At 35.4% G+C, this 23,911-nt stretch overlaps 1 protein-coding gene across 5 annotated transcripts in view; it reads right to left on the bottom strand.

Moving 5' to 3' along the window:
* Positions 1-571: 571 nt before the first annotated feature.
* Positions 572-23,911, bottom strand: part of LOC107827845 (TATA-binding protein-associated factor BTAF1-like) — a 40,072-nt gene continuing 16,732 nt past the window's right edge. For all 5 annotated transcript variants that reach the window (XM_016655058.2, XM_075248626.1, XM_075248625.1 and 2 more), the window contains 19 exons: positions 23,325-23,393; positions 22,299-22,510; positions 16,827-17,049; positions 16,463-16,633; positions 11,197-11,622; positions 10,607-11,050; positions 10,397-10,516; positions 9,840-10,322; positions 7,799-8,337; positions 5,980-6,472; positions 5,822-5,890; positions 4,949-5,053; positions 4,640-4,864; positions 4,315-4,575; positions 4,185-4,234; positions 3,086-3,195; positions 2,938-3,020; positions 1,256-1,465; positions 572-1,109 (listed from right to left, as the gene is read on the bottom strand). In XM_016655058.2, the coding sequence (XP_016510544.2) occupies positions 939-1,109; positions 1,256-1,465; positions 2,938-3,020; positions 3,086-3,195; positions 4,185-4,234; positions 4,315-4,575; positions 4,640-4,864; positions 4,949-5,053; positions 5,822-5,890; positions 5,980-6,472; positions 7,799-8,337; positions 9,840-10,322; positions 10,397-10,516; positions 10,607-11,050; positions 11,197-11,622; positions 16,463-16,633; positions 16,827-17,049; positions 22,299-22,510; positions 23,325-23,393 (4,464 nt within the window). In that variant the 3' untranslated portion in view covers positions 572-938. The remainder of the gene's footprint in view (positions 1,110-1,255; positions 1,466-2,937; positions 3,021-3,085; positions 3,196-4,184; positions 4,235-4,314; positions 4,576-4,639; positions 4,865-4,948; positions 5,054-5,821; positions 5,891-5,979; positions 6,473-7,798; positions 8,338-9,839; positions 10,323-10,396; positions 10,517-10,606; positions 11,051-11,196; positions 11,623-16,462; positions 16,634-16,826; positions 17,050-22,298; positions 22,511-23,324; positions 23,394-23,911) is intronic.

Here is a 23,911-nt window from a genome sequence, read left to right on the forward strand (position 1 = left end):
AGGATTTCTTGCTATAAATAGAGGAACTTCTCATCATTTGTAAACACACCAATTCAAGAGCTTTTCACTCGTCTTTCTTTCTCCTCTTTTATTTCATTATAGAGTATTTTGTAAGAGAATGAGTGTTGGGAAATACTTGTGTGAACCCTTTCTTTGGAGCAATCTTGTGAGGTTATTCTCATAAGGTATTTGGGACTAATTAGAGTATTTACTCTAATTTTGTACTCTTGTTGGTATAGTAAAATTGCACCTCCGCTTGTGGACATAGGTCACCTTGACCGAACCACGTTAAATTTGTGTCTTCTTTATCTTCTTTAATTGCCGTTATTATCAACTTGCATTGTCTTTGTTATTATCATTATAACGTTGTTTAGCTAAATTCTGCACTACCCAGTAACCCGATCCTAACATGGAACTTGCTTGAAAATTTTCTACTTGAATAAAACTTTAACGTTAAAATATTTGAAAATAATCAACCATGCGAGAAACAGAAATCGCAAAATGTTGGAGAAAGGAGCAAGCATTCGAAAATGAGATTAACAGAAAAATAGAAGAAAGCACGGGTCATAACTTCATAATGAAACTGATATTCATCTTGACTGCATTACTTTAGAAAAGCTGAATGTATGTACATCCAAATATACAATATCTCAGCTATCCTAACGGGGGCATCATCAGCGCCATCCCACAACTGTGCTCCGCTATCAACTATTCTCTATGTTAATGGAGTCCAAGAATATAATTGCATGTCTAGAATTATCACGAGAAGAAAATGAAACAAAATAAACAAGGAAAAGGGAACTACCACTAATCGACAAAATTTTGGGCTGACTCAGAATGTACATTTTGTACATGGAATGCAGAGTTGCATCTCATCCCCTCCCTGCTCTGCATACTCCAATCCAATGTATGCAGAAGCATGCAAGGAGCTCAGATAATTAACCATTAAGCTTTGCTAAGAACTGGCTCACGTTATACTCTTCCGTGTATTGTGATTGATCCCACAGCTCCTCCAATCCTCCAAGAATGGCTTTTAATCCCTTCCCGCTACGTGGCAAGATTGAGTCCACATCAGATTTTTCATCGGTTCTTCTGGATCTGCTGGCCCCCTGAGAATAACCAGCATTTGTAAGTTGTTGAGTCCCACATTGGTGGAGGATCCATTTCTTAACACAATTTAAACAGCATACATGCATCTCAAATTCTAAAGATATCAAGAGAGACACTACAGATCCAAAGCTGAAAGTTAAATCACCTTTTTGCTTTCAGCCGAAGTAAATAGATCAAGTAACTGGTCTGTATTCATCGTTTTCAGACTTGCATTCTCTGCATTGATTACCGCATTAGCAACTGACACTTTAAACCTTTGGAGACTCATTACTTTTTCTTCCAACGTTCCTCGCATAATGAGACGATGAACATTTACAACTTTTCGCTGGCCCAACCTGTGAGCTCTATCCATAGCCTACAAAAGGATATAAAGAAGTTACTCTGCCTTTCAATATCATCTTGAGCAAGCAGGACATGAGAAGATTCAACAAGAATGGTTGACTAAAATCAAATCAGCAGAACACCAACTACTGCAATATCAATACAACACATCTAACGACCCAACACAGATAGGTATTATCTGCACGAAGTAAATCAAAATACCCAAAATTATCCGTGCTGTCTCAAAATTTAGAATCAATAAGTACTAAATCCTCTAAAGTAACACCAAAAAGTTATCAGCACCACTGTTTTAAAAGGCGTTTTCGGGGCGAGCCCCGGGGCGTTTTTGGTACGCCCCAATTCGGTGTGGGGCGAAAGTCTCAAGAGGCGTACCCCAGCAATTCGGGGCGTTCGAGGCGCGTTTTTTTTAGTGAGAAGTAAGCCCCAGAGACTTTTTCAAATTAAAACAAAATTTGTTGAATAAATCCTTCATATAATACCCAAATTCTCAAAAGTCAGTTTGGTAATTACTCAAAAGTATTAAATTTAAAAGTCAAAACCTTTTTTATTGATTTAAGCCCTAATTCATGGTCTTTCCCAATTTTTTTTCTTGTCCGCTAGTCTGCTAATATCTCCCAAAAACAACAAATATTTAATTTTTTTTTCAAATACAAAAAGAACTACATTCTCCTTTATAGCAGCAAATTCAAAGTTCAAATTGGGGGTTAATCATCCTTTTTGTTTCTCCATATAGAAAACTTTACTGCTGCTATAATCATCATTTTTGTTTTAATCATCCTTTTTGTTTTTCCGCTGAGGTATATGTAAAACGCCTCGCCTTACGCCCACGCCTTTTAAAACACTGATCAGCACCATATAAAACTAATTTTACAGTAACTACAAAAGAAACATCTTATAGTGCCTGCTAGTTCATTATTTTAACAGGTGAACATCTTATAGTGCCTGCTAGGTCATAAATTTTAACAGGTGATTAAAATTGGATGGTCAAGCAACAATATTCCCAGGATATGGTAAATTTTTAAGCTTTTAAGTATACTACCTAAGGCATTCTTCTGGATTTGAAGAAGTAGGGATATAGATGCATAGTCAAATAAACATGCCTCTTCATACTTTATCAGACTTAGTCCTGCTTACTAAGAAGCAGAACACCTAAATAAGTATAAGTTAAACAAACTCTGCCTCCCATCAATCATCCAGGGATATTGATGACAAATAAAGCGCTAAAAATCAAAGCAAGAGGCAAGAAACATATAACCTCTATAAAAGATTCAAAAGAACTTGTAGAGAGAGACTTCCCCCACCCCTACCCATGCAAAGTCCCCTCCACCCCCTGCCCCCCAAAAACACACAGAGGGCAACTAATACCCAAAGATTATCAGTGCATTTTTACTTTAACAGGGCCAAAAATAAGCCAAAAAAATTATGAGAATGGTTCTGGACCATATTCAAAAAGAAAATCTGCAAGGAAAGACTAATTCTCTATACCTGGTGATCTCGCATTGGATTCCAGTCATGCTCCATAAACACAAGGGTATCAGCTGATGTCAGGTTCAAACCAAGCCCACCAACTGCAAGAAGTATTTGTACATGAGCACAGGCTCTAGAGAAACCATGCAAAAATGTAGAATCATACCATGTGTTGTAAGCAGCAAAACATCTATGGTAGGATCTGAATTGAAGGCTTTCACAATGTCAAAGCGTTTTTCCGGCTCAACTGATCCATCCAGCCTCAAGTAAGTAACACTGCTCAAAAAAGGAGTAAAATCTCTTTAGCTACTGAATATCAAACCAAAGGAACGGGCTCAAGTACTTCAAGACAGCCTTTGATTAACATAGGTGCATTACTGGTCCTCTAACATCTGTTTTTTCCGGTTCTAAGGCTTTTGCATGTGCACAAGCAAAACTTTTTTTTGTTGTTGAGAAGGTAACATTTGTTGCATATATATTAACTTTATCAAAACAGGTACAGCTATCCATAATTACAGGAGAAACTATTAATAAGTTAAGATTTAGCATACGAAGTCTATTTATATCCCGAGACAATCTCAACCGTCCAAAATGATTGCAAATTAACAAGAAAATTTCCAGGTGCGACACAAAGAAGTGGAGAAAAAATTGTGTATCCTAAAATTCTGGGGCTAGAAAACAGTTGAGAACATATACAACTGTCTTTATCCATAGTTGTAGATGCAACATATTATGTAACCTACAATTTGATATTTTGTGTTCAGAAATTTAGAGAATCGGTAGATTACAAGTTCCAAAAAATAATGTCAAACAAAGAGCTCAATGTACTAAAATCAAAACCAGTTCTAAAAGGTGAAATGTGAAAAAACTAAAGAATGAAAACCACAGCCTTCCCTCCCTTTTATGCCCCTTCCAAGATCATGCCTGCAGCTAAACAGGTCAAAATACTGTGCCATACAAACATGGAGACTCCAAAAGGTATTTCCTATGTCTTGCTTTCTCAACATACTTTAGTCAAATCAAGACCGCCACTATAAACTGCTGCAGAATTAATGGTTAACAACACACTAGCCCCTAATATCAAAAAACCTAATTATGACAACCAAGAGTTGACCCACACGATAAACCAAGAAGTACATTAAAAGATGCCTCAACCTCCATATAAAAGTCACAGATATGTCAATGGCAATGGAAATATAGGCAGGCTATATAGTTTACTTCAAAAGGAAGTTTGAAAATTAAAAACAAGAAAGAACTATCCTTACCTCTTCATATGAGTGTGAAACAGGTCTCTCTCAATGATATCCAAAAGGGCCTGCACAACTCAAGTTGAATTCCAGGCTAAGACAGGAACAGAATCAATCAAAATATAACTTGAAAATCTAGAGGCATTACCTTATGCTGTGCAAATATCAGGACTCTGTGCTGTCCCACACAAATAGTGCCTTCAGGACCTGAGTCAACACCAATCCCACACTCCGAAAGGATCTCCTGCAAGGCGACTAATTTGGGAGAATGGTGAAGTTGATGGAGTTCTGAAACAATGTCAGAACCAGGAGGGAAGAGCTCTGACACAACAGATGAGAGTGATTCTGCAACTCTCTCCCCAAACACGAGCAAAGGATGACTACAAAGTTTAAGCAAGTACTGAAGTGCCTGAAACAAGAGAGATATTAGACCACAACCACAAAAGAGATAATCATGACTATTCTCAACTTACCTGGAATACATGAGAAGATGCTTTTGGCAAATCATTCTTTTGGCTTGCATCTGATTCATTGTGCCTCACAATGCTTGAAATTTCTTGTCTCACATGTGAACCAGAAAATTGTTCGTAGAGTTTTAGCTGAACAGGACTCAGGTCACAGTACCTATCCTGAATAATTTTCTCTGGCAGATCAGATAAGACTTCATCTTTAGTCCGGCGAAGGAGAAAAGGCATCACCTGTCAAGGAAAACCTTTCAGTTTGAGTCTAGATCAGCAGTGACAAGAACAAAGGAGGCCAGATGCAAGTAGAAATGAACCCACCTGCTTGTGCAATGCTTCCATAGCAAGCACACCTGCTTCAGCATCTTTCGCTGAACATTTGGGATCTCTGGCAGCTAGTAGTGGTTTACCATAGGAGGCATGAAACTGTCAAATTAACATACAAGGTAAGTATCATATAACAACTTTTGATCAAAAGAAGTTTGTAACTAGCCAGCTCAGTTTCACTAAGCATCCACATTAGATGCTGAAAGAAATTCATGATACCCACAATCAACATGAAAAGAAATTCTCACTTACAGTATCAAAACGAAAAGATTACGATGCTTCATATGATAACCATGTAAAACAGTTCTCCGGGAATAGCCTACTTGCAATGTAACTCCTTTTCATTGGTTTACCCAAATTAAAACTGGTTATCCAAGTCAGAAACATCACATATTTCAATAATTGTTGTCTGCACTCTGCTCCCTTACATATCATTTGCACTCCTAGGATAGTATGTTGCTATCAATAAATTAACTCTTCAAAGAGACATAAATCAAGCTTCTAGAAGTGTCTGAAGAGGTTGACGTGAAACGAGCGGTTAACATGAATGGAGCTTTCTCCCTGCCTAATTCAGACCCTTGTGAACAAAGGGTCCTAAAAGACTAAAGAAATCGAAGCCATTTAATATCAATTCAATGTCTTCTTCTGAAAGTAAAATCAATAATTTGAAGGGAAGAAGAGGGCAGGTTAGCTCGTGACCTGAAGGGGTGGAAAGAAGTATGACAGCTTCCCTGTGCATACCTCTCAACCCAAACACAACTTTTAGGAAACAACAAATCGGAACAAAATCACTCAATTATTAGGCACATTGAACAACGTAAGAATTACAAAAAGTGCAATTTTAACTTAGCAAATGGTGTAACTCACTTGTCTTTCAGTTCCAAGAAACCCTGGCATAAGGAAGTCAAAAAGTGACCACAGATCCAACACATTATTCTGCAATTTGAGATGGATTAACTATTAAGCACTCATTGAACTGTTATAAATATTCAGTTCTGGCTGAATTGCTAACAATATTAACACACCTGTATCGGTGTTCCACTCAGGATGAGTCGGTGTTGTGCCTTCAATTGTTTAACAGCAACTGTTATTTTCGACTTAGAATTCTTTATGATATGTCCCTCATCTAGAATGCAATAGTTCCAAAACAGCTGTCTAAGATAATCAACATCTTTGCGGATAACATCATATGATGTCACGATAACATTATGCTCACTAAACTGAGACCGTAGCGAAATGCGCTCTTGCGCAGAACCAACATACTGGAGGGTAGTAAGCAAAGAACCATCAATAAACTTCTCTATTTCATAAACCCAGTGGCCGACAAGGGTTGAGGGGCATATTATCAAGGATGGAGGTAGATCCTTGGAACTATTTAGAGCAATGTGCTCTGCTACATCAGAAGCCACAATTGCTGATGCTTGAAGGGTTTTACCAAGGCCCATGTCATCACATAAAATCCCGTGAAGATTAAAGCGCTTCAAAAATGCCAACCAGTTTATACCTTCTTGTTGGTACCTGAAAGCATAAGAGAAAAAATCTTAGACCAAAATACAAACTAGCAAAAGGCTCTTCATGTATAAACTGAAATCCCCTTTCTTTTTTCCCCCTCTTTTTTCAGTCTGGGGGAAGGGGGAATAGCTTAAAGAATAGTAAATGCATTTCTAATAAGGCACCAAGGTTAAATGACTGCCCCACAAGAAGACTAATAAAAATAAAGAGAAATCAAGCTGAAATAAGAAATCTCTTCTCCTCGGCTTGAGTTTGAGAGAAAAGGAGGAAGTCATCATTTTTATATCCACTTTCACCAACAGGAGTCCAAGAAAAGCAATTTTCTTCCTCTTTATTTTCTTTTCAGAGGCAAACCAAACAAGAAAGATCAACAATGTTAAACCTTGTATTTATCGCATTTCTTCCCTAGTTTCCATGCAGATGTAGGAGCAGCAGTAACTAGAAACTAGCTGACATCACGTTTCTCAAAAGAATACATCTCGCATGACATAGTTATGCTTTTCTGCAACTATGCAATTAAGCAGTTGTCTGGCTGTTTAGAAACATGGACAGTGGACAATATGAATTAGAAGAAACCGTATAAGCACATATTTAAGAGTAATATGCTGTCCTTTATATTTCGTCAATTTTCCTCTTTATCTTTTAGCCTAGACTTTGTATGCTGGGCTGAAAACTTAGCAGATGGTCACATACAATAGCATGTCTTAAGTGTACAAAAGAACTCCGAGCATGGTAAGCTTGCCACACAAAATGTCCAATTAGTTCTTTCCAGAGGGTAATTCAGGTAGAATGAATTATCTTGTCTTGGGCTCAATAGCTTAGTGAATATAAAAGCAGGTACAGAGAGACCATCTAGATGTGCTTGTGTTTCCAATAGTGTGGTTCATGTATACTTTCATGTGATTGCATCAATTCAACTACAGAAAGGATACCTCATTGTTAGATCCTAAGACCCCCCACCCCCCCAAAAAAAAAAAAAATCCTCATATTGTATGTTACTAATATTCATGCTCATGATATACTTTTACACTAATTCTGTTGGCACATCCAAATGTCTAATCATCTCACAACAAGAAAATGCACCTTACAGCATGACGATAGATGGTCATTTTGGTCCCACCATCCCTTGTTATATGGACAGAGAGAAACTGAAACAAGGAAAAAAAGGGTAGGAGAAAGAGGAACATAGGATAGGCCTATGTGATGGGAACACTGTGATTAAGGCAGCGAGAGACCGAGATATTAGTTTTAAAGAAAAAGTCAGCTCAGCACAGGGATGTAGGCATCACATGCAGACACTTGAGAGATAATCAGTGGATCTGGAGGAGTTACCTTCTCAATGTCACCTTTAGTTCAGTTGAGAGCTTGTAATCGTCAATGTGAGAGTTGTCAACTAGCTGCTCCAAAAATTTAACATCTTCTTGACTTCGTGATAGGTGTTCACTAAGACCAACAGGAGGAGAAACACCACGCGCTAATGGAAGTAGAGGCACAAGGGTCGCAAAACTATGTGTCACACTCTGTCTGACAGAATGATCTGAATCGCTCATACACCTCAGGAGGGGAACTACTAAAAGGGGAGCATAAGGAACTAGCTCGATACCGAGTCCTTGGACAAGCAAACTAACAAGCATGCCAGCTCCTTGTTTAGAATGTACAGATGTAATGTCACCTAACATAGGCACAACATTCTGAATTACAGAACCCATCACATCCAATGTCATTGACTTGGCCATGGTTGTAATACATCTAGATGCAGCTAATCTCACGGCAATATGTGAATGACGAACACATCTGAAGATGCAAGGAAGAAGAGTGAGGAGTTTTGGTCTTAACGTATCGTCCAGCATCGGTGCAATGGAACGGACCACCTGCCACTCAAAGGAAAAAAGAGTAAGAAGACATAGACAATGCTGAAGTCAAGGAGTCATGGAAGCAAGAGAACATCCAACTGAATTAGAGCACTGAAACTAATCACGTCTTTCTGAATAATTTATGAAACAATAACAAGCAAAGTGGTGGAAAATGCTACCTGTCATATACACTTCTGATGAATTTGTTTCTTGCTAAAACTTGCAGTTGCTGCTTCCGAGAGGAAACAAATATATAATGTCTTAGGTGCAGAATTCATTTGCAACTACACCCCTAGCCAATATCAGTTAAGCAACAACACTTGTAAATTTGTTTTTGTAAGCATGTGATCAAACTGCCTCACCTTAAGGGATAGACTAGTTACAGCTCTGTTACTGTTCTCTGTACGAGCAACTTGCACTCGCTCCATCGCAAAAGTAAAGACATGATTCAATCTTAGCAAATGAAATAAGCAATTTTTCTGTAGATTCAAACATCTATCAATTTAAGTTTTTTAAAAACGGATAAAACTCAGGAGATATGTGAAAGGTACTAGCAAACATATAGAGGAACTTTGATCAGAGAAGAATTTTGGTTGTTGTTCAGATAGTAAGCAGGACAAACAAAAGGAGGAAACACAGGCCTTCAAGGAACAGAGAATGTGTGAGAGGTTATTTTTAAGATAAGAACTCCATTTCCTTCTTCACTTCTAACATTGAGCTTGACTGTTGGTCCCCCTCCTTTCTATTCCTAATGGGTTTTTTTTTTTGGGCTTATTAAAATAGATATCCTTCAGGAGTTGATGAAGTGGAAATGAATAATAAGATCAGAATCAACGCAGAGAAACTAAAAACCTCCTAGAAATCCCAACCCAACGAATTTTTCTTACTTCGATTATTGAAGCTCAACATTCGTAACAAATTCGTACCACCCAAGAAGATAATTGTGAGGCATACCCATAATAATCTACTAAAAAGAGAAACTCCCAGAAGGAATTAGGGATTCAACTTTGTTTATGATAACCTAAAAAAACAATATCTGCTTTCTATAGGTATTAACATCAACAAAGGGTTGTTAATCTTTTCTTCACAAAGAGGAGGACTCATCATGGCATCATTACCTAACAGAAGGCGCAGAGCACTGAGACCAGAATAAAGGGTAGCTTCACAAAGAGAGTCATAACCTACTACAAAAGCAACAAAACATTACAGGTATCCCCTCTTGACCTCGTGAAAGATCTCCCAATGTAGCAAATAAAAGAAAAAAAAATAGAGCATGGTAGGTGGCTTCATTGGCACTTGTGCACCATTCAAGAGTAAGAACGAAACTTATGTATTTTGTCCATAGCACCCAGAACGTCATATCAGCCACCCATCCACCAAGTGATTGACAACAACTTTCATGGAAAGCAATATTTTACTTCTTGTGTACCAGAATTTAGTCCCTTCTTGGTTGCATTTGCAATAAACATGTAATAATCAAAAGGTGCAAGAAACGAAGAATTACGACCATTGAGACTGACCTGGATATTGTTAATCAAGTTCTGATAATCCTTAACCAACTCAATAGCTCGAGTAATAAGTTTTTCATCTTCTTCAGTCATGCCTTCAAGACTACAAGGCTTAAGAACTTCAACTAAGCAGTCCCACAGCTTAGGAAGCTTTTCAAACAAACATCCACCCAATTTTTCACATAAGTACTTCAAGGCAAGTTCAGATCCACGTCTACTGATGAAGCCCTCAACCTTTAAACGATCTTCACCAGGGGAGAGCATATGAACTTTCGATTTGTGTCTATTACTGCTACTAACTGAGGATAGAAGATCTTCCTCTTCAATTATTTCGATAGAATTCAAGACTCCGGCTTGAGGTGTCTCGCAAGGATCCATGCATGTCAAACTACAGAGGTTCTTAATTAACTTGTCATTTGGTCCAGGCTTCCGTCCCATACAACGATAGATAAGTTCTGCAAGAGCCTCAGCCGCCTTACTTTGTAATATCTCCTCCTTCAAAAATGAACAATTATGACATGCAAATTGCAAGTGCTCTCTTTTCAGGAAATATCACATTGAACACTTACCTGTTCTCTCTTAATAGAAGCCATCAAAGGTAAAATAATTGGATTCAGTTTCACTGGAAGTTCATTCATCCAGACAACAGCAGCGGCCAGTAAAGAAGAGACGGTAATATGCAAATTATTCTGCGAGTTGTCAAAGGAAAAACTGGAAGTTAGAAAATGATGTAATAAACTTATCCAGTTAAGGTTTAGAGATTCTCCCCCAAAAGTTACCTGGATGCATTTCAAATACCCAGAAGTGGTCAAAAGCCTCTGTTTGAATGTTTCTAATTCGTCCAAGCTGTTCAGCTCGGCAGATTCCTCCCCCATGGAATTAATACTTAAGAATTGAAGTTTAGATGCAAAATTTATTGCATCATCGGCGCTAAGATTTTCTAGGTCAACCTGAATGGATGACAACAAATCTTTAAACATGCCAGCTGCCTCGGTCTCATGGTAGAGCTGACGAGCTTCATTGCGCATTTTATCATACGTTCTTGAGAGTTCAATGTAAGGAAAAAGAGAATCTTTCGTAGGAAAAGCAGGGTTAATGCAGGCTAACAAATCCATCAATTGGCTCCTAAAATTACTTGAGATGCCAGCAATAACCCCGTCCATATCCATGATGTTCCTGGTTTTCAGTTCTTTAAACCAAGAAATAAGCACCATTGAAGCTACCTGATTTACCATCAAAACTCCAGTTTAAATATGGCATATAGAAGGTATTCTCAAAAAAAAAAGTCATTCTCAAAAGATTGGCATATAGAAGGGGAAATATAAAGGAAATGAAGATCAATGCTAAACACTTGTTTAAGATTATGTACCTGGCGTTGAACTCCAGATAGAGAGGTAAGCGCCTTCCATAAGGGGTCAATAAAAAACTGCAAAGAACCTTCACGTAACCTAGCAGCTAAAATGCCCAAGACTGTGGCAGTAACGACACGTGTATATGTAACCGACATGTCGACATCAGCACCAACCACAATCTTTCCACTGCTGGTGGAAGCCTCTGTACTTTTCTCCAGCACAGTAGAGCCTTCACCTGAATCTGAGCATATGCTTTGAAGGGAATCGTTTTCTGGTTTCACAGCTCTCATCTTTGCAGCTGCTTTGAAGTGGCTTTTGCGGGGAAGAGCTACAGGCCAAAACATTTTTGCAGTATCCAATGATGAACCATATGGAGTAGTTGCTAGCTCCAACCAAGAAGGAAAATATGCCTTTGAAGCATCTTCCAAGTCTTCTACTGGGCACTAACAGCAATTGAAATAGATATCTCAAACATAAGAAGATCAAATAACTAAGAAACAATTCTCAGCTAACTACAAAAAATTTGCTCAAGGTTAATGATTAAGAAACGGCAATCCTGTTTTCTGATGCCTATTTGGTCTCCATTCAAATTGGAAAGTAGTTTCAAGTTGGAGTTTTCAAATTATTTTAAAATAAAAAAGGAAAGTTACAAAAACTGCCAATTTAAAATTTCTTTATTTTTTTAATAATTTTTGTTTTTCTTTTTAAAAATAAAATGTTTATTTAATCAGAAAATATTATTGAGAATAATAGAATTAAAAAAAAATAAAAATAAATGTATCTTCTATTATATTATAAAAAGAAAGAAGCATAAAAAAATTTAAATAAAGTAATATGCTAATAAAAGTTTCTATTAACAATGCAATAATACTAAATATTGGATAATATAATAAAGAAAAATATAGAACAAAAAAGTTATTCGATGCCTATATAAATCTCATTAATTTAATAGAGATTTTATTCATTAAATTTCAGATAATATTATTGAGAACAATAGGATAAAATTTATTTATATATTATTAAAAGGAGAGGAAAAAGCTCTCTCCTTAAGCCAAGTGGCAGCCTAGAAAGAAGCCACATGGCATAAGTAGTTAATAATTAGTTATTGGTTATTATTTTTGAATTTAAATATCTATAAAATAATAAAATAAAATCTATATCTATCTATATATTATTAAAATGAGAGGAAGAAACCCTCTCCTCAAACCAAGTAGCAGCCTTAAAATTAGCCACATGTGATGTATTACCTAATTAACTAATAACTAATTCAACCATGTAACATAATAAGAAAAAGCCACATATTACTTATTTCTTAATTAATTAATAATAAATAACTAAAACAAAATATTAGAAATTTTACTATATAATACTAATAAATATTATTAATAAATTTAATCAATTTAATAATTTCGAGTATTAATTTAAAATAATATAAATATTTATATCAAGATTAAAAAATCACACATTGATCTATATTATATTAAAGGATATAAATGGATAATGATATTAAATAAAGAAGAAAGTTAATGAAGGCCACATGAAAATATGAAATATTATATATTAGGTAACGTAATAGCAATAATTAAAAATTCAAAAATATTTAATATTTGAACTTGAGATTAGATTAAAATTATGATAAAAACGCTCAAACTATGGATAGGACCACAAAATTAAATTTTTACTAGATAAATAAACATAAAAATTGGATAACAAATTAAAATTTTAATAATACAAAATAAATGTCGCATGTAGGTAATTTAGTAACAAAAAAAAAGTTAAATTTGTATCCTGAAACTAAAATAGAAAGAAAATTTAATTGCACGTGATATTATAAGAAACTACAATAGATTTAAAATATAATAATTAAAAAATTTATGTATGAATATTTTACACTAATTCAAAGTTATAACTTAATATAAAATGTGATACTACATATTTTTATTATATTATCAAATATTAATATAAAAAACTAATTAAAATTTCATAATCGGGGTAAAAATATATAAAGAGGAAAATAGAGATAGTGTGAGAATATTTAAATGACGAAAGAGCTCTGAGTAAGAGGATAAAAGTATAAAAATAGATTAAATTTTAGGAATAAAAAATTTATATTTTTATATAATTATAAAAAGAGTAATAAACATGATATTAAGTCAAATTGGTAAACTAATAAAAGATCACATGAACATATAACATTAAGTAATGAATAATGCAGCAACTATTAGCCACATGTAACGTATTAACTAATTAACTATTAACTAATAACTAATTCAGCCATATGGCATAACTAGAAAATGCCACATATAACTTATTTCTTAATTAATTAATTAATAATAACTAACTAAATCAAAATATTGGAAATTTTACTATATAATACTTAAAAATATTATTAATAAATTTAAACAATTTAATAATTTCGAGTATTAATTTAAAATAATATAAATATTTATATCAAGATTAAAAAATCACACATTGATCTATATTATATTAAAGGATATAAATGGATAATGATATTAAATAAAGAAGAAAGTTAATGAAGGCCACAAGAAAACATGAAATACTATATATTATGTAACGTAATAGCAATAATTAAAATTTAAAAGCATTTAATATTAGAAATAGAAGGGAAAGATGATTTGAACTTGAGATTAGATTAAAAATACGGTAAAAACGCTCAAAATATGGATAGGACCACAAAATTAAAGTTTTACTAGATAAATAAAAAAAATTGGATGATAAATTAAATTTTAAGAATACAAAATAAATGTCTCATGTAGGTAATTTAGTCACGAAATTAAAAGTTAAATTTGTATACTGAAACAAAAGAAAAAGAAAATTTAATAGCACATGATATAAAAATAATTATAAAAAAATACAATAAATTTAAAATATAATAATTAAAAAACTTATGTATTAATATTTTAGACTAATTTAAAGTTATAACTTAAAATAAAATGTGATACTAACAGATTTTTATTATATTATCAAATATTAATATAAAAAACTAATTAAAATTTCATAATAGGGGTAAAAATATATAAAGAGGAAAATAGAGATAGTGTGAGAATATTTATACTTTGAATTAATTTAAGGATGAATATATTAATTAATTAAATAATACACAAAAATATTATTTATAGATTTAAATGATGAAAAAGCTCTGAGTAAGAGGATAAAAGTATAAAAATACATTACATTTTAGGGATAAAGAATTTATATTTATATATGATTATCAAAAGGGTAATAAGCAAGATATTAAGTCAATTGGCAAGCTAACAAAAGATCATATGAAAATATAACAATATTAAGTAATGAATAATGCATCAACTATAAGCAAAGATTAATAGAGATTTTGTTTTTGGTGAAAATGTAGAAGGTTAAGACTTATTTGACTTTGAGGTCAAACATAAAGTAGTAGTAAGAATTTTATTAAAACAATATGCTCAAATAAGATATATTACAACATGATATGTTAAGTATTTTTAATTTGACCGTAGAATAAAATGCAAGTACTAAGATCAAGGGGGTTGGATTGTTACAGATAAATAAATAAAAACATGTTATGCAGTACGAAATATGAGAAATAGTTTCATGTTCTGATATCTAATAATTATATGTAATTTTTATCTGGAAGGTTTAAATTTTAATGTAATTTGCATATAATCCAAATAACCTAAATCATAATTTGATATTTGTTCGTGCATCATGCGGATACTAATACTAGTAATTTATTAATGATGGGAAAAAAAACCCGTATACAAGAAGTATACCAAAAAACACAGAACCTTCACTCCATTAAATAACAACATTGTTGTTCGAATTTATCTTATAGCCAATTATTTGAAGCTAGCATAATTTATTTCCTAGATAAGCTGGCATAAAGTTCGCGCAAGCTTCAAAACTCGGGGATAATAAGCCCACCACTCTACCTATCTCCACTTACATAACAGGCATAGTTCGCATGGCGCATGGCTTGAACCTGTGACCTAAATCACAAGTCCATCAACTTTGCTACTTGAACTAAGCCCTGGGCACAATGCTGCTACCATAATATTATCATCGTCCTTTACCAAAGTGTACACTCCCACTTCACCCAACTAAAGCAACTCACTTGTGGTAGTCTAGTTCAGGGTTATATCAATTTGTTACTGGGTTAAAAATCCACTGTCAGAGCCTTCCCCCACACTACAAAACCCTCCTAGTAAGAGGACCCAAGAACAATGGATCAATGACATGGACAAAAAAAGTCAAAAGATGACCACAACTAAGCATTTGCTTTGTTCTTTTGCTTACGTTCAGGACAATTGGAGAAAAAGCAAATAGATAACACATTGCCACACAGGACCTAAATCACTTGAAGAGACTTCCACCTCTCCCCATGTCTCCCTCGGACACAAAGAAACAAAAACCAAAGACACCTTTGGGACATATGCATATCACGTTTCCAATCTTATTCCCCAAAAGGCCCAAACCCTCCTTCTCGAAGAACAATAAAGAAAATCCACAGATAGTTAGTCTCCGGTCATGACTTGGAAGGTTCACTTGAACGAGAAAAGAAGAAGATTCAAATTAGATGAAGAGGTTCAGGAATTTTTTCAGAGACAGGAGTTCATTCTCAGATGAAATCCGATTAAAACCATCATACGAATCCAAACCTTTCCCCAAAAACCATCAAATGAATGACTCCACTATCTAAGGGAAGAAATAAAATATCCATCCACTTAATTCTTCTATCCAACTAAATACAACCTACCAGTATCTCTAGAAAATAACTAAATAGCTGAATACCAGACTTTTTTATTTTTTTTATAGTAGTAGTGTTATAAATGGCATCAAGAAGATGCATGAAAGAAGTTACAATGATCCTATGCTAAGGTTAAAGAGCTAACAAAGTCCAAGCTGAATACCAGACTTATAATCACCTCCAGATATGTAATCTTAGAAAAGTCTCTTCAACTAACATAGGATAGCATCCCTCTCTATCCCAATCACCAAATAGGATATCCAAATAATATTTTTTAGAGAATGCTCCTATTCTGCTAGAACACTCTGATTCAAATATCAGATATCAATTAAGACGATAAGGCATTATCATAGCCATTCACAGGATGTTTGTGTTGATCCAATTAAATATAGCACTATGAAATTGGAATGCTGATCTGGGGGTTTACTTGGGATGAACAGGTAAGGGCAGCCTGGTGCACGCACGGTCCAGGGAAAACCGCACCCCAAGAGGGTGTAATGTAGGGGTTTACTTGGGAAGGACAGGTATAAACAACAAACCTGGAGAAGGATCCTCCAAACCCTGCCTGAACACTGCACGATCTCCTCATTTGATTCAAGCAGCAAATTCTGGAAAACAATCCTGAGAGAATCACCCAAAATAAATGAAGGCCAGAAAGAGCTAGATGATTCAGCAATGCTCCTTTTGTATTCGGCTTCAAGCAATCGTTCCTGCATAAGAAAATTTAAGAATCAGCTTTTTATCTTCTATACTTATGTGCACTTGCATTGTGTAAAACCAATTCATGCGAAGACAAATCAACCAAAACACAAGCGATAAGACATTGCAACTGTGATGCACACAACTAACAGCAGTCCATTACGTTAACAGCAAATAAAAAGAGGATCAGATAAGGTAGGCTACCAAAGTCCGAATAGCTGAATAACGGACTGAAGTGATACTATGTCTCATGAAAGGCCATAATCTTGGCGCCAATGTTGATAGCATGTAAGGATTGTCTGAAGACCATGTCCCTTCCCCAGGGTCATCTTGTCGATCAATTTCATTGAGATCAAATTTCATTTTCCCCCCAAACGTTTTTGGAATCATTTCTTGAGAGTAGATCTCTGCCAACAGATTCATCACACTGCAGTACCAAAGACATGGAGAAGATCAAGATACATATTTGGGGGCAATCTGGAAATTCAAATTTATGCAAAATGAGATAATGGAAAACGCAGAGAAACTCTGCTGCCTGAAAATCCTGCCACATAAGGCAGCTTATCAATGACCACCATATGGAGAAGATCAAGATACATATTTGGGGGCAATCTGGAAATTCAAATTTATGCAAAATGAGATAATGGAAAACGCAGAGAAACTCTGCTGCCTGAAAATCCTGCCACATAAGGCAGCTTATCAATGACCATTTTTTTTGTGTGTGTGTGTGTGTGTGTGGGGGGGGGGGGGGGGGTTGTATATAAGCTAAAAGATTCACAACTCCTTGAACGGGGTAAATGTTTGGTGCTTTCAGCTCAATAATCCTGAAAGCTGACAGGAAATGTACTGCAATTCCAGCAGCCAAAAACATCTGGTGGTAAAAGATGATTAGAGATATTTATCAACACCCCAAAATGAGATATTTCTATGGCTAAAGGTGCTTCAAAGATGAAAAAAGGAATGAATTTAAAGTGAATGGCTTTCAAACATTCTAAATCTTACTTAACTATGCAAAACATCGTAGCACAATCAACAAGAATTACACTCAGATTTGCTTTCAAACATTCTAAATCTTGACTCTATATAGGTATACGCAGTTACAGTAAAGAGAATTGACTTTGACCTACAACAAATTCTAGAGATCCTCAATAATTAGTTTGCCAATTGTCTTCTGCACTAACAAATTCACCAAGAGCTATAATTGGGGACAAGATAGCAACATAAAATAAATCCGCAAAATGCTTGTAATAGTAGACACCAGTGTATGACTTTCAGCTAATTTTCATTTTTTATCTAATAATAACTTTATTAATAATTAATATTCTAATTAATAAACTGAGAAATAAACTGCTATAATTCAGAGTGGAAAACGGAGAGGTGATTAATACAGAAGATAATGGGCTAAAGAGTGAGAGGATGGAATTTTGGTGAGAGACCTAGACAATCATCCTTTTTTCAAAAAAGGATAATAGAATAAAGATTGAGAAAGCCTAAATCTTGAAAGAGAGACAGTTTTCTTGAGCTTTATTAGAACTACAGATTATCAAGCCACTGCCCATCTTTCACCCACACCCCAGAAACCCCGACTTTTTCTTTATTTTAGAAAGGAGGAAGGGAAATATAAATTTCAACCTAGATATCGTCGACGTCGAAAGTCAAGAAAATAGAAGTACACATCCAGGTCAATAGTATAAAAATCTCCTTTCATTTTCGATAAAGAGGTAATTTTAATAATATGAAAAAAAACTATGTATACAATTATATGAGATAGTAGAAAACCTACATAAAAAAGGAAAATGGTTCTCCGCAAAACACACTCAAACTTCTATATATAGAGGAACCTCAGGGTTTTTTTTATAATGGAGAAAACATTTTTGGTCTAGTGGCGCAAAGCTCGAAGCTCAACGGATAATGGATGTGCCCTTCTACTCGTCTCCGTTTAAATACCAAGCTTTTATCTAAGGCAAGGTTCAAACTCATGACGTGTGCCTAACCCACACATTACGTGTTGCACTCCCACCACTAGACCAAAGCCTTAGAGTTGACAGGAATCTCAAGAGTTCACCCGAATAAAAACTAGAAACTCAAATGTAAAGATCATTCTCAACATCACGAGAGCTCACATATTCCACTCTAATAATCGTGCCCACATTACAGCAAGTGAAGCGAGTTCCATGCCTTGTGCCTTCTCATCCCTTTTCCGTAGGCTCGGCATTGTCCCTAGCACTGTCTAATGTACTTTAACCAAATCATCACCACCGATAATAAAGATGTTGACACCTCACAATGTAATAGAAGGTAGTCCACATCTTCACTCAAACCCTCATGAAGTTGGCAAGATATATGGTTTGGCCGCTCTCCTTTGAAGGACACCTTTCCTGTACTTTCAAATGTACATCGTGCCCTGACTCATAAGCAAGAGTCAAGGCTGTTTATTCATCGTAGGAGACATCACAATGAATAGGAACTTGAAGATTATAGTCAGTTCACTCTATTCTGCAACGGTGTACCACATATCCCTCTCTCGATAATATCTTTTGGAATCCTCCTTTTTCTAGGAAGAGTTGTTACTCATTTTTTTATAAGATCTCCACACCCTCTTACACTATGACCATTGGAAATCTATTTGGAAGAACAAGGCTCTAAACAAACTCAATCAGCTGTAAAAGGAAAATGTCCCTCTCTTAATAACCTTCAATAAAGAGGCTATGCAATAGATGCTCTCTTTGCGAAGAAAATGTTGAAGATGTCAACCATATATTCCTTCACAGTAAACTTTCAAGTCAAATACTGTACTTCTTAAATGTCCAAGGCATCAAGTGTTGTTCCCCCAGATACACTGAACTATTTACTTGCTAGGCAAAGGAGGGGAATATCCAAATATTCTTCCTTTATTTGGAATACCATCTCTGCAGTCCTTTAGGGGTCATTTGGATGGAGACAAATACTGAATCTCTGAAGACAACAAGAACAATATTGATGATCCGTAAATATATATATATATATATATATATATATATATATATATATATATATATATATATATCTTAAGTTTAACTTTTTGTGTAAGTTGGCCGAGGACAATGTTTTCGAACTTGAGGTCGTGATAGATTTTTTGAGCTCTTTATACATTGTAAAGTTCTGCTCTTTTGGATGTAATCTCCCCAGCTCTTTGCTGGCATACCTCAATAATACATCACCATTACTTACCAAAACGTCTTCCGAACCTTTCATTATAACTCTTCAATGGCCACAACTGAAAGGTAGTTCAGTTCCTAGTCCTTCTCCTTCATCACCGATCCACGGTTCCGTTCTTATCTGCATTGCCTCCCCCTCTATAATGAATGTCTCTCAATCTCAAACCTTTGCATCTTTCAGTGTGGATCCTAAGGGCAACCTAGAAAGGTGTGCTCCTTCGCAGGGTCGACAAAAACAGGAGCTATGGTAACAGATAAATATTTGAAGAGGAAAGTCATACATGTAAGCTGGTGCAATATGTGTAATTGCTGAGAAGATGATCCAATCCTGATGCACTGTTACCAGCAGGTTTGTAATGGTTGGTCTTGAATTGGTTCAAAGTACAATGGGTAATGTCCAGCACAGTAATGGAGACATCGCTTAGATGGGGTTTAGGATGAAGAAAGAGAAGACCCACGCCTTCAGATGTTTCACCCTAGCTCATAAGTGGGTTATATGAAAGAAGAGAAATAGGACAGCTTTTGATGGAGTTGAGAATGACTTTACACATTTGAGGGGTAGTTGTGTCTCTAGTTTCTTTTTGGTGCACCAGTGAGGTCCCTATTTGTAAAGACGATTGCATGAGTTTTGTATAAAACATGTTTTATTGTAGGTTCTCAACTTTTTGGTATATTGCATGTACACGAGGATTTTCTTGCAAATATAAAATTAATTTACCTATCGAAAAATGACCTTACAAATGTTCCATCTCGATTAATAGACCTGTAATCCTTAAGGTTCGTTGCCGCCTTCTCTTTTTGGCGTGATGGCAATATAAGATACATTGATTGGGTGAGTACTATAAAGAATCATATTTTATTGTAGGTTCTAGACTTTCTGGTATATTGCATGTATACGAGGATTTCGCAAGAAATATACAATTATTTAACTTATCACAAAACGATCTTATAAATGTTCCAACTAGACTATAAGGCTTGTAATCCTTAAGGTTCATCGTCCCTTCTCTTTCCGGCATGATGGCAGTAAATGATACATTGAGTCATTGAGTCTTTTCTGGATTTTTGGATTTCTAAAATGCTGCAACAGTCTTCATCAACTCTCCCTTCACCATGTTCCAACTTACCTTTTTCCTAGTGTTTGAACTCCCATACAAGGAGCACTTGTACAAGTCTCTCGGCTTTTCTTCTTATTTTCACATAGTAGCAAAGCCTCTGCGATCTTGGATCTAAATAGCTTACATTCACCGGTGAACAGACTTATGCTGCCCGCTTAATCAAAGGCTTACATTCTTTAATAATTATACCAGTCTTGTTTTATAAGCTTATACAACAACAACAATGCTTCAATCCCAAAGAAAGGGTCGGCTATATGAATCCACTGATCAAGTTACTCCATTTAATCTAAATCTTAGGCCAATATTATATAAAATAATAATAATAAATATAAATAATACTAGAAGTTCTTTATATTTTATACTCCCTCCGTTTCAATTTATGTAAATCCATTTGACTGGGCACGGAGTTTAAGAAAAGAGAGAAGACTTTTGAACTTGTGGTGTAAATGAGGCACATATATTTAGTGTGGCTATAAATCATTGCATAAAGGTAAATTATTTCCAAATAGGGAAATGGGTCATTCTTTATGGCACGGACTAAAAAGGAAATAGGTTCACATAAATTGAAACGGAGGGAGTAATTTTTTTGAAAAGTTACGCTTACAATTTTACTAATCTTGCTTTTAAGCTCAAAAAGCTTACTAATGATATTAATCTTTGTCTCTTCAGGTGACTAGACCGGCGGTACTAATCTTTCTGGTCTCTTCCTATCATTGTTCCATTGTTTCGGCGTCATGAGCCTACAAACAGTCCACATCAACCCAAGCAAATATCACCAATCCACATATGTCCACCTATCAAGTCAACAAGTCATATCTATCCCATCATTGTCCAGTTAGCATCTCATTAGATTGTCACCGTCAAGCGACACATCAAAGTCGCCAACTAGCAAATATCATCTAAAGTCAGTGCCACAACATGGTCCACTAGCAGGTCTCTAGGCAGCGCAAATGAGTGCTATATCACCATCCAGCGACATGTTTATAGACAGCATGTCACCGTCAGCACCGCAGTTTGTCAATAATCTGGTCAAGGTGGCAGCGTGCTTGCTTTAGTTCAGTTATATAATCAAATATCCTCATAACTAGTCTTACTGATTCATTATAACATCACCTCCAAATCAATTTTATTTCATGATACTGCAAATTAATTGTTTTTATATCCAACTTGTCTTTTCAGTTATGATTTGCAAATTTAACCTGATACATTTTGTTGAGTTTGAGTTAACCTGTAGAAACGTCAAGAGAATTAACAGTAACGTGTTGGAATATATCAATGTTAATGCTCCTCTGGCATAATTAGAAATCTTGGTATTTAAATATTTGTTTAATTTTAAGTACCAAAGTTGCCTTGTAAAGACTTACCTGCTCGTAGATGGACTGAGGTCATCCAAGTCAAGCAAAATATCCCAGAGCAGCATGATTATTGAATGCAACAGCTGGCCGTTTAAAGAAACAACAGACGCTGCAGTAGGTATTAAAGCATCTGCCGCAACAGCTCTCACATCATCATCAGGATCTTCAAGCCCAGCTTTACATGCCGGGAGGACACAGCCAAGCAACTCTGGAAGCATCTCCTGTTATCATTGGAGAATCAAATTAGCAACAAAAACATCATAGTCTGTAGAATGTACATAGCAAGAGGAATACTAAGATGAGTAAACAAAAGGAGTTGAGCTTGGAAACTTCAGCAGGTAACATATGAAACCATACTGCCAACTCTGCAGGACTAAAACAATTTATCAAGTAACAGTTCTTCAACCCCTGATTGTATTTAACATATCCACCACCCTCAAAGAAAACGAAGGAGACAAAAGATCAAACTGCAACGTTCTAAAAAGGTAGTGTGTAATCAATCTAGGAAAATACCATACAAACCGCATCACCAAAGCAACTTTAGATCCAACTAATAGAAAGCAAAAGTAAATGCTGGAGACTGAGTTAGTTTATTTTCTGACTCTTTTAAAAGGACATAGAAAACAGCATCGATACATCTTCTCTATACAAACCATAATACCTACAAAAAAAGATAAAAGAAACTAATAGAAAGAAATAACTTTCTTTGACCATCCTAGGTATTTCATTGGCCAAGATAAGCTTAACTACAGCAAAAATAGCAACGAACAATCCAACTTCAACCTTTCATTCCTCTATACACTCATACATATGATTTTCCAAGTAGCATTATTTTTCTGTTCGTAAGCTCCCTTTAACCTTGTTTCTAGGTGACCATAATCCAATAATGAAAATTCTAAGGACTCAAAAACTTGAGCACGAACAACTTCACTACACAAAGTTCGAAGTCAAATTGCATACAACACTTGGATTTATTAAGGCAAGAAGCCAGCAGAAAGATTCAGCAAGCACACCATCCAATAGATTAAGATTTACCTGCCGCACGGCAACTAGATACTTGATCCCCAAAAGACTCCCGTGACGAATCTCCCATTCCGGTCTACGCTGAAAACCCCAGAACAGCTAATTAAAACAGATGTCAAAAACTGTTCTGAGAGGGACACAAATCAACCATGTGTCGGTCCCAAATTGAAAACCATTGTTGGAACTTGAAATACAAAACTTCAGATGATATTAAACTGTTTAATAGAGGAGAGACTTAATAGTTTTTGATACGGTAGAGGAGAGACTTATAGGAGAGGAGAGACTTAATAGTTTTTGATACGGTAGAGGAGAGACTTATATTAACACAGATCTTTTAGCACACCCTCAAGCAAGCCAGATTCCTTCCTCAGCCAGGCACATTGAAAAATACTTTGACTGTGGGTGGCAACAAAGACTCAAAATCCCTCTTTATGCCATTGAACTATTGAGTCCACAACACCTGTTTAGGCAAACCTCAAGGGAGGTACGTATGATTAACCTCAAATAGCTAGTCTGTAGCAATTAGCATGATCGACGAAGATCAATCGTGTGTTGTCTAATACTAGATGGGCCCACATGTTGGAGCGTAAAAGTATTTT

Source organism: Nicotiana tabacum, unplaced genomic scaffold (genome assembly GCF_000715075.1).
Source record: "Nicotiana tabacum cultivar K326 unplaced genomic scaffold, ASM71507v2 Un00003, whole genome shotgun sequence".
Classification (NCBI taxonomy): domain Eukaryota; kingdom Viridiplantae; phylum Streptophyta; class Magnoliopsida; order Solanales; family Solanaceae; genus Nicotiana; species Nicotiana tabacum.